The 12,200-nt window shown below is 36.2% G+C and overlaps 1 protein-coding gene across 2 annotated transcripts; it reads right to left on the reverse strand.

Annotated features, from left to right (window-relative positions):
* Nucleotides 1-519: 519 nt before the first annotated feature.
* On the reverse strand, nt 520-10,222 carry bdh2 (3-hydroxybutyrate dehydrogenase, type 2). Of its 2 annotated transcripts, none has more exons than XM_028447690.1 (10): nt 10,150-10,222; nt 6,353-6,440; nt 4,919-4,997; nt 3,758-3,854; nt 2,844-2,952; nt 2,422-2,482; nt 1,818-1,931; nt 1,513-1,571; nt 1,120-1,212; nt 520-941 (listed from the first exon to the last, which is right to left on the reverse strand). In XM_028447690.1, exons 2-10 carry the CDS (start codon nt 6,422-6,424, stop codon nt 888-890), a joined length of 738 nt encoding a protein of 245 aa, XP_028303491.1. In that variant the 5' UTR covers nt 6,425-6,440; nt 10,150-10,222; the 3' UTR covers nt 520-887. The 2 variants fall into 2 exon arrangements, with proteins under 2 accessions (XP_028303491.1, XP_028303483.1); XM_028447682.1 differs by having other exon boundaries at nt 6,353-6,443; nt 10,150-10,221.
* Nucleotides 10,223-12,200: the final 1,978 nt, after the last annotated feature.

Raw genomic sequence — 12,200 nt, forward strand, 5'->3', positions numbered from 1 at the left:
GAACTCCAGTGTTCACCCCAGCGCTTGAACCCAGGACCTTCTTGTTGTGAGGTGGACGTGATAACCACTAATCCACCATGTGCCCTCAAAAATAAACAAAATGACAGTAAAAAAAATATAGGAAATGGCAACAAAAATGACAAAAGCACACAAACCCTATGCTTTTTTTTTTTCCTGTACCAATGCTCACATTGGTCATTGATCTAAATGATGACAATGTGACCCCACTTTGAAAAATTGTTACCCATCCCAGTTCTAGTGCATCTTTGTCATTACAGTAGTAAAGCAAGTCAACCAAACAAATGTCCACATATGTTGATATTAAAATTTTGGGCAGAACTTTGATTCAATGGATCCAGAGTCTCCCTTAACTTTAAGGATGGAACAAAGATGAATCGTCCCCATCTTATCAGAGGAACCCAGTTGGCACATATGGATAGAGGGCAGAGGTTCACAGGTGGAATGAGCATTTGTCTAAACAACAGACCAAACACAATCACCAGTCCTTTGAACTGGATGTGTAAAATGTCTTTTTTATTAAATAAAGACACAACTAAGCAAGGGGAATACGAGATCAAAAAAAGAGGTTTAATACCACATAAGTGAGACAGCAGATCATCTGAAATTAACATCCATTAAGTCTGTGTCTGTTATTTAGTCTGATCTTCCTCATATGGGATATCATAAATAAATGTTCAATCACCGAATCACCCTCTAAAACTTTCTTCTCCTTAGTAAAGACACCACATGGGAATACATTTGTACACCAAAAATGTGAGCAATTTTTGTTCTATGTGGAAAAGCACTCGAGCATATTACCAATCTATAATGATCACATTGTACATTTTGTGAAATCTGGTTCTGTCTTTTGATGTGCTCGATGTTCCTCACAGAGACCATCCTCCATCAATGACGTGTTCTGTGCCCGTCACATAGGCGGACTACGGAGAAACCAAAAAATTCAATTAGCAAATGTAACAAGCTACTGCAAATTAACATTTATTTTTCAATCTCTTTTAAACTCATCCCATTATTTTGCTGAAGGAATTGTTATCAAACCCAATATACCACATTGTATATTCAGTGTATGGTTTTTTTTCTTTCTTTGCATTCACCCACCTCATCTGAGGCCAGGTACACACAAAGGTGAGCCACTTCTTCAGCAGAGCACATTCGGCCTGTTTTCTGTCTCGCCATAAAATCTTTGTAAGCCTGGAACAAGGGGAGACATCAGCATTTTCAACAGTCGCATCTCTCCTTGCACTGTCTGGAAATATGTATGTGTGTATATATATAGCCTCTATTATTGTATACTTTATTTTAGCTCCCTCATTGCACTATTTTCAGGTGTCTTTTTGGGTATTCTGTGTGTTGCCGTCTGTTGTCTTTTTTTCTTGCACTTTATCTGAGCTGTAATGACAGTACATTTTCCCACTGTGGGATCAACAAAGCTACTCTACTCTATTTTCCATGTGTGCACAGAGTCAGATAAAGAAGGTGTACGTTACGTACCTGTTCCGGGTTTGGCTGGGCCTGGATCCTCCCCCTCAGTGATGGAGTATCAACAGTCCCTGAGGGAAAAATACTGTGAGTCATCCTCATATTGCAAGATGGAACACAAAAAAACATGCATAAAAAAATAAACAGGGATTCAATTTAATGCATCTTCAAAATGCCCAACATCTGCCTCATTGAAAAGCCCAACAATTATCACAGAAACACAAATATGATTCGTGTTTAGTGCACCAAAAAGCAGGAATTTCTGAATTAAATAAAGAAAAAAGGCAGAAATGGGGTGTACCATTTACCAAACTCACCGGGACAAACACAATTACAGCGAATGCCTTTCTCAATGAAATCAGCCGCTATAGATTTGGTGAGGCCAATCACTGCAGCCTTGGAGGTACTATAGACACACCGGTTCACAACACCTGGGGAAGGAGAGGCAGCAAATATTCACTTAGGCCACGGTTTTATTACTGGACAAAGATTTGTGGTTTATATCTTTACAATAAGTCTCCCTCAGAATTTGACTCCAGCATATAGTTTAAATAGCTGTCACTTTTCTATTGTTGTAGATCTATTCCAGACGGTATCCCAGTGACCTCGCTGCAGGTTCATCATGTCAGTCATCTCTACAATTCTAATCAGCAGCTCATCGTATAAAGAAAGGGGCGGAGTCATGGGTTTAAACAGGATAAACACACCTTAGCTTTAGCATACGTAACATCATCAAGTCCTTCCTTTTCATATTTAAAGCATTTACATTTAGTTTTCATTACTTGATAAAAAAGTTAGTTTTTGACATTTTTAATCTCTGTTCCTCTGGTAAAAAAAAGTTGTTGACAAAAACGATAAGGAAAATGATCAAAATACCATAATGGACTGCAGGTTATTAAAAGCTGATGGCAGATCATTTACCCTTTATGCTTGATGCAACAGACGCCATGTTAATAATATTTCCTGACTTCTTCTCCAACATCTAGAAGAAAACAAATGACATAGGTAATAATAATGATTTTAAAACAGCCTTCAAAAAAGTAGATTATACCGAAATAAATAAGTCTAGGCTTTAATTTTAATACTGGATAAAACAGACAATTAAGCTTCGACACCCCACCAAGACAGTTTGGTTAGTTTGTAGCTAAAGCTGGATTAGCACTTGGCCAGTCGCTGCCCATAATGTCACAAGCTCAGAGTAATACAGCTAATCTCATGGGACAAAGGATAAGAACAAAACCAAAGGCATATGTTACTTCATTTTCAACAGCACTTATTTCATTCTGTCAGTAGGATAAAAGGTGTTAAAGTGTTTGTAAAAAAAAAAAAAAGTCAAAGTTCACCTTGGGCAGGAATGCCCTGCACATTAGGTACATGCTCCTCACGTTCACATTCATGGTAAAGTCCCAGTCAACCTCTTCACAGTCCAAGATGGAGCCGTGGTGCACAAACCTGCATAAAGCACACGATAAACCAGCAGAGCAGCCAAGGTTAATGATGGGTTATGTGTATCTATGTCTGTATATAAATGTTTATAGATGTGTGTAAATGTTTATTTGTTCTGATTTACAGTCTTTTTAGAGCTTTATCTCAAACAGGGTTCCTACAGCTTTAGTCAAATTAAATTCAAGACTTTTTTATTACCATTTGAAATTAAATTTAAAACCAACTTCCCAGTAAACATGACTGGGGGGAAAAAACACCTCATCAATTACATAGGGTTAGGGTAATTTTTGTGTCTAGTGCAGACTGGCGGCCCCCAAAGTAAACACACAAAAATACACCAAATGACAGTAAAATACACAAAAAAAACAGACTAAAATAATCCAAATCACTCCCAAAACACAAGATGACTACAAAAATAGCCAGAAATCAATAAAGCAACAAAAAATAAAAACCATTAAGAAAAATCTTTGTTGGACAGACAATTTTTGTTAAATTAACATTTTCCCATGTCGTTTATTTTTATATATATATATAATATTTTTTAAACGAATGTTACCATTAATTTTAAAACATGAGATTAATTTCAATCATAAAATCATACTTATGTGTTAAAAATAAACATTGATTTAAGACATTTTAATGAAAAATAAGGCCTTATTTTTAGATTCATGAATTTAATGCCTTTTGAGACTATTTAAGGATCTGTAGGAACCCTGGTAAAGTCCTTTAATATCATGCCAGCAGTAACTCCATCACCAACATGTGACTATGACATAAGTCTATACAGAGGTGTTAATACTGAATATTTTACCCAGCAACATTAAACAGCACATCTATACTGTCGTGCTCTTTGGCGAGCGCTACCACCTGGTCCTTATTCGTCACATCCACCACCTTTGTCGTAATTCCTGGTAGAGAAAACAAAGCGGTGATGAACACTGAATAGCCTTTGATAACACTGGACTTTTATGTTTTATGAAGAAGTTGGTTTAATGTGTAGATATATTTTTATCAATCATTTATCGCCTTCACCCTTAACACTGAAGCTTGTGCACTTTAGACTTATTATTATCTGGGCATGTGAGGGATTGCAGCTTTTAATTTGTGCCACTATTCTGAGCTAATAAAGATAAGGTCGGAAGAAGCAGAGGCTTTGAATAATAAGCAATAAATTGAGCTAACAATTATATTCTGTGGGCACATTTTACACTTGGAGCTGATCTATTGCTATGACTAATAATTCTTTCACTCTCTCTGGAAAATACTACAGATTTTTGTTATTTTCTTAAATTAAAACCAGCATTCACAGCCTATAACTTCTGTATCAAACATGCAGAATTGCTCTCACAAAGGCCAGAACTGGCCACCCTGATATTTTCTTTGCTCAATTGGTCTCAACAGACTCTAGAATAGCCCATTCCTGGTGTTGCCTATAGGTGCTTAATGGTTCTATACTGACCACTATACACCTCAGAAAGCGATTACTGCTGAAGCAATACAGTGTAATAAAAATTGTATTTTTGTAAGTCATTTATCCACCAGATGAAAACTGTAGCACTATACTCTTTGGAGTAATGTACAAGGCCTAAATATGTTGAACCTACAGATCACCGTAAAAAAACTAGGTAATGGAAAAAAAAATGTAAATCAAAAAGATGTGTAGAAACTGTGTAATTGATAGTAATAACCAGACTAGACATGGATTTGTTCCCTTACTCGATTCTGCTAATATTTGTAATACAATGATTTTGTGCGTAATATACACAATCTGATGAATCCAAGTGAAACACCAGATTCACAAAGCAGAGTACTGAACCCTTTTGCTTTAATTTCTGGTTACAGGACAACAAACAAGGACTTTTTTTTACAAATCCAGATTAGCTAAATGTATTTATGGAAGAAATTGGTCAATTAGGCTTCATACTGACTAACCAGCAGATGGCAGCTGCACATCAGCAAAGACCAAACGTACCAGGAATGTTGTCCAGCTCTTTCAGCTTCTCTCCATTTATGTCCGTAGCTGTGACCTGAGCCCCCTCTTTAGCAAATGCCTGAAAGTAAAAAAAACAGTCTCACTTCCTGTCATCATTACAGAGCTAGCTTTCAACAGAGGTGTAAAGAGCACTGATATATCCATCTCCCCCCACAGTTATTTTTGGTAATAAATCTTGTCATGGTTCCCTTACCAAGAAACCAAATCTCCCACTATTGGAACTTCATTCATTTTCCACAAAGGCATCTGTGTAAAATAAAAGGTTTGTCAAAATGTACAATTCATTTTAAAATAAAATAACACCAATTAATTAAATTCAAAATAAATAACCTCCATTCAATGCTGTTTTGGTGCCGTGCATTACATTTAATCTGATTGGTCAGCTATAATGTGATGCATTTGATTGTTATTTCATTTTATGTAGTTTCACACTGTCTGTTGATTATTTTAAAACAAAAAATAATAATTTACTCAGTAACGGTTGAGTGTAGAAATGTAACAAATTACTTTATTTCTTTTAAAACACACTTAAGTAAAGGTAAAATTACTGATTTAGAAATATACTCAAACCTTCTAAGAACGCACAACACTATAAACTGTTCTGAAAATAATAATAAAAAAATTGATCAAAAAGAACAAAACAAAACAAAAAATCCTCACAGCAATGTAAGTACTTGTAATCCATTACTTTCACCTCTGGCTTTCAACAATGTGACATTACTTTTGGGGTTAAATAAATCTAGAATTCTCAGATTTTAATGTGTATTATTGTTCTGGAATACATAATTGATGAATAACAGTAGGATGTCAGGATATTCCCACAATTCCCAACAAAAAAGAGGTAGCTCCTTCTGTATGAAAACGATGAAAGATGATTAGAAACGCCCTCCTCCCGTCCATTAAAACTTGGATGTTTTCATATCACGACTCAAACCTAATGAGGTGTGACTTGGGATTTCTTGTTCAATTCGTCCATATGACACAAAACCCTTGAAGACGATGTTCAATGGGACGTAGAAAACAATCATTGGGAAAGTGGTAGGAAGGACTTCAAGTGTTTTCTTTTCTCTGTGGTACAAGTCGCCCAAGGATTGCACAATAGGTCTGAAAATGTCTTCTTATTATCCAAGGAATTGCTATTGCTACTTGGGAATTCAATCAAATAATGCATGTTTCTATTGTGTCATCATTTGTGCATCCAAATGCAGTCTGACAATAAATCATGTCAATATGAGCAAGCACTCATCTGCATTATCAGCCGAGTGCACAAACAGCCAACGCTGTATGCGTTGACGCGTGTTGGAAACACAAATGGATTTAAACTCTATACGTTTCAAGCTGGAATAAACACCTTTACACTCTGTGATGTGGAAGGGAAAAAAACATTAAGTAGTTCTTATTAAAGCTCATTACCACTGCAGCTGCACGTCCAATTCCCTGCGCTGCTGCCGACAACACAATCACTTTCCCATCCAGGCGACCCATAGTGCAACTTCCACTGCTGCTGTGAAGAAAACAAAATACAATATTGATGAAGGAGCTCATTTTGGAGAGAAATGTTTACTTTCCCTGACATGGAAGAAGGCGCACAACAAAGGTTTAATCCAACAAAGGCTTTCCCCAGAGATGTGCGGTAAAGTGTGTTAAATATTTGAAAACGTATACATCTCCACTACAAAAGGCAGTTTTTTATAGGCATTGTTGTGCGGAAATGATCTTAAGTAAGATTTTGTACAGCACATTAAAATAGACTTTCACAACACAATGTTAGAATTACCAAACGTTTTTCTGGGGTATAACTTGCTACTCTTTTCATTTAAAATGAGTAAGAGCAGAAATGAACAACCTTTACCACACCGGGGGCCACAAAAAAGTGATTTGTCCAATTCGAGGGCCGCATTATCAACAATGATGTCAGCGTTTGGAATGATGAGCATTAATACTGAAAACAACAAAGGGTTCTGAGTGTTTATGTTGTTGTTTTGTGTATTTCGGCTGTTGTTTTGTAAGCTGTTCTGTTATTTATGTATATTCTTGTTGTCGTGTGATGTATTCTTGTTGTCGTTTTGTGTGTTTTTATAGGTGTTTTGTGTGTCAGTCACTTAGCGTATTTTGCATAGTTTTCCATCATTCTGTGTTGTGTTTGTGCATTTTGGAGTCATTTTTGTAGTTGTTTTGTAAATTTTTCAGTTAGTCATTTGGGGCCTATACTACGAATCTAGAGTACCTCTTATCGCGCTAACTTCCAGGATTTAATCAGTGTGTGCTGGACTACAAAGCTCGCAAGAGCTTAATCACTATGACAGTTAATGCTGAACGGCTAACCTGGTCGCGACCAAGTTTGGCTCTGGCTTGGATGTTAGCGAGTCCTAAAGCTCCGCCTCCTGACCAATCAGATCTCTTAGAAAATGACCTGCCCATTGTTAGATGATCCTGGTGAGTGCAGATCTGACAGCTGAGTTTATTAAGAAGATTATTATAAAGGAAATCCTTTCATTTACCGATGACATCCTTTAGGAAAGATATAGATTTATATCTGATGAAGCCTGTGTGCATGGACGGCTGAAATCATTAATTAATTAATTGTTAATTCATTAATACGCTGGGGCTGACATTATCAGTAGGAACATGCACAATGTGCTCTCATCCCAGTGTGTGTGATAGAGGTCTACTTGAATAGTAACACGTGTGTGCTATATTAAAATTTAACAGCAGAGCGCTGTCCTTTTATCATTTAATGGAGTATCATAAATAATCTTGCGCTCTTACACATTAACAGAGTCAGCAACTTCCCACCTGAGTTCATCCATTCCAGTCTTTTCTCTAACAACAGGGTTGTCTTTGGTTTGAATTATGGATTTTAATTGTTCATCATTTTAAACTTCAGCAACCTGGTGGGACCAAGTTATGAAGTAGATCAGATCTGAGCGAGTATAAAAGCTCCGCCTCCTGCGGCGCTGCACTAACTGTGTGGCTCTTCACTGTCATTATGGATTTATATTCATTAAATTTGTTTAAGATCATGAGCTTTTTCTCAATTCATTGTAAAGATGCTGCCAGTGCTCTCCACTGATTGGTCAGACGCTGCAATCGCCACCCCTTTCATGTGCAAGCGCACGTAGCGAGGCTGTAAACACTTGGCTTAAATTAGCGTGTTGTGATCATAGGTGATCCACGTTCGTAGTACAGCTCCTGTCTGACAGGGAATATTTGGTTAGTTGAAGCCAGCAAACGGAGATTAATTCAATCTAGATTCGTAACATAGGCCCTTGTAGTCATCTTGTGTGTTTTTTGTTGTCTTTTTTGTGTATGTTTCGGTAATTTTGAGTCCTTTTGTGTATTTTTGCTCTTTTTTGTCTGTCTTTTTGTAATTGTGTGTGTTTTGGGAGAAATTTTGTTCATTTACTTTGGGAGCCGCACAAAATTAGACCGCGTGCAGTATATGACCATGTCTGAATAAAATGCGTATCACATATTATTTATTATACATAGCAGCCCACTTCCTTAACCAAGAAGGTGAAAGCCTGTTTACAAAAGATTTGAGAAACAAATACAGTAACTTAAGTGTCCGAACCGCCACATTAGGTTTTTTAATGTTTTTCTTATGCTCTGGGGCGGAACGGTAAAACTGGACTGTAGTTTCTAGAGATGATGGATGTTTAACATAGCAGGCTGGCAACAGGAATACTATAGTAAAAAAAAAAAAACACCAAATAAAACTGAAGATTGACTGATATTCAGATATATATATATATATTGTTGGAATGGATTATTATTATATGTCTTTATACTCAATAATCCTGTTAATAGAATACATTCTCAGTCTGGCCAACTTTTTTCAAAGCCCCACAGGACAAAGACAAACAGTTTTAGAACATCTGATTTCAACTAAATCTAAATCTAATACCAATAACAACCATGGACGTAAGCGATGATATAAATCAGATATAAATAACTAGGACACTCAGATTAACACTAAAATGTCAGTCTTAGTGATCGGCCGATTTTTGCGTGTTTTACATGTGTGTTTCGTTTCCTCTCTCTCTGCTTCTCTCAGCGCTGCACGGAGACGTTTTTAACTTTGAGAAGCACACTACTTGTGTGAATATTTATTCCTGTTAATGTTGATGTCATTTAGAACAGCAACTTGAACAGTTTGTTGCTTAATGTACGTCTGACATCACGTTATTTTCCTCAACTAATTTATGTTCTGGGGTTGTGTTGGAATGGACTAATATTCATGGTTTCTTTCTGTGTTTAATGCTATAATTATATATCTTTATACTCAATAATCCTGTTAATAAAATACATCTTCAGTCAGGCCAACTTTTGTCAAAGCTATTTTCAGGACAAGGACAAACAGTTCTCTTTCATAATATTTTATGAGATGTCTCACTCACTACATCACCTGTTTTTATTATTTGTTAAATATTTTTACTTGGTGTCGTTCTACCTCACCTTTGTTAAATTCAATAAATAAAAAAGAAAGTGATTTTAAAAAAGAGTATGAAACCCCAGTTATTGGTAATAGGTTAAAAAGAGCAGAGGAGAAAAGTAAGATGACATAAAAACTAGATGTTTTGGAAAACACCATTGTATGACTCGAGGGTTTGAAAGTCTGCCTTTAAAAATTCAGCTTGGCTGCAACAAAAAAAACAAGAACTTATATAATCCTTTATTCTATATATTCTATAATTATGTTCTTTGCTTGATTACACAAATGTGACAAACTTGTTTTAAATATATCAGCATTTCTATATTATTGCCATCTAAAAGTAGTATAAAGCAACTTTTATGCTTTAAGCTCAGGAAATTTATGCAACGAAATTGAAATGGATTCACAGAATTCTTGTAGATGTGTAAGATAATTGTATAAAGTGTGCATTTTATTTATTTAGCACTCCTTTTTTGGCCAAAAGTACTTTAATATTATGGTACACAGAAATAATATTAAAATGACAGCTATAGTTTGACTGCTGGGTGAAAACAGTGCAGTAGTGCATGTGTCCCTTACTGCTGTTCATACAGGTTTAGTTTGACAGAGCGGATTTCATTTCATAGTTGCATAACAGTCGCGTTCCGTCAACGTGTGCTCATGGTGTGTGTGCTATACTTCACTAGCGTTAAACACGCTGTAGCATTCTGCTCTGACAAGTTTGAACGGGGTTAAATCCCTGCAAACAAAGTTTCAGATAAGTTTAAAAACTCACCTCTTGCAGCTAACCCTGCCAAGCTGACGAGTGAACAGCGTGAGTCAGCGAGGGCGGACACGTGACCTCGATCCTGCGCTCTGATTGGATCAAAGACAGGAAGTGGAAGCAATAATCTTTTTTTCTTCTTTTGTTTTTTATTGAACAAGCGCAAACAAAAAGGCACCTTTCACATTAATACGGATTAGTATGGAAGCCCGTTTCGCCACAAAAATAAAACAAAAATCACCACGGCAAGTCATAATTATGAGTTAGTAAAGTCATAATTATGAGATACAAACTGAGCATTATTTTTGCTTTAGGCTACTGACATTGATTGACAGTTACCATTCACATTTTAATAACAATTCACTTTTCAAAATATACGGACGCTTATTGCATTCACTCGAATAAAAAAAAAAGTTTCTGTTTTTTTTGAGAAAAGTTTCTGTTTTTATGAGTAAAGTTTCTGTTTTTATGAGTAAAGTTTATTGTCATATCCAGCTTAAATGCATTTCGGATGCATCATTTTGTATCCATGGAGCATACCGGTGTCACGTACTGAGTTTACCTCCATACTGAGATTATAACCCTAACCCAGTCCAATAAACAAATAAAACATGTTCGTTCACTTTGAAAACAAAAAAAAAAAAAATAAACAAAAATGAATTGCTATTTTTTTTATAGCAAAAATTCATTTTCTGGTAGTGCGCATGTGCGCTCATGCGCATATGTGCTAATCGATCTCAGAATGAGTTAAACTCAGTCCGTGACACCGTACTGGTTATGTTGATCTCGGTGAAACACAACAACGTCCAGCAGGTTACACTTCTCTTTACGCCTGAACAAACGCATCGACCTGTGATGTCTTCTTAAAGTTGACAAACTGATGATCATACCATCTAAAGTACTCAACGACAGAAAGATTTCCCAATGCCGCAAGCCTAAGGTAAAATAAAAGCGGATTATGAAAATAGAAACCTTACTCATAAAAACAGGATTTATTTTACTCATAAAAACAGGATTTTTTTACTTGCAAAAACAGAAATGTACTCATAAAAACTGAAACTTATTTTATTCAAGTGAATGCAATAAGCTTCCGTAAAAACACACATTTTTGCTGTTTATTCAGTTTTTAGAATTCAACACATGGTACATATTGTAGAAAATAGTGGAAGGACATAAATGCAGTTATTCTTTATTATTTGCTCTATTGCAAAATTATTCTGTCACATTTTTGTGTGTTTTTTGCAACTTTACATAAAATATCTAATTTCTCATGACTTTCTTTCTCATAATTATGGCTTTCTATCTCATAATTATGACTTTCTTTCTCAAGAAAGACAACAAGTCCAACTGGAGCTACCAAAGCATATATTGATTACAGATGTTGTCACTTGATGGAATAGCTCCTATGACATGACTGGGAGGTTTTTAGAGCAGCAACCCGCTGTCTGTGCAGCACTTTATTCCAATGAAGTGCAAAAGAATGAAAAGAAAGTATTTATACTGAGTGAGACTGACATCACATGTGCAGAGGAGGTACTTAAAGCACTGAAGCCAATGAAAGATGCTACATTTGTGATGTCTGAGGAGAGCATGCCAACTCTGTCTGTGATTGCCCCACTTCATGCCAAGCTGATCATGGGAACAGATGAAAACCCAGAGGAGTCGGATACAGTTAGGGACATAAAGGCGGCTATAGCACAAGATCTGTCTAAAAGAAGGAGACCGTGTACATGGCATCGGTCTACCCTACCTGTCTGAAGTAGACACTGTCCACGTCTTCTCCTGACTGACTGAGGCTGAGGTAGCAGAAATGTGAATTAACTTGAGTTTTATTTCACACACAGTTTTATCTACCCACATAGGCTACATATCTTTTTTTAATTTATCAAACAATAAGCTTTTCAATTGTGTTATTTGTGAAAAAGTGCAAATGAAGTGTTTGAATATGGTTACCTCAGATTTATTTTGAGATCACTCCTGCTGACTTTGACAAACCATTTCTTTGTCTTCTCTGGTTCGGTTGAGAAATAAACTCCACCCCCCCCCCCCCCCTTCTAAATAGA

Source organism: Gouania willdenowi, chromosome 1 (genome assembly GCF_900634775.1).
Source record: "Gouania willdenowi chromosome 1, fGouWil2.1, whole genome shotgun sequence".
Lineage (NCBI taxonomy): Eukaryota > Metazoa > Chordata > Actinopteri > Blenniiformes > Gobiesocidae > Gouania > Gouania willdenowi.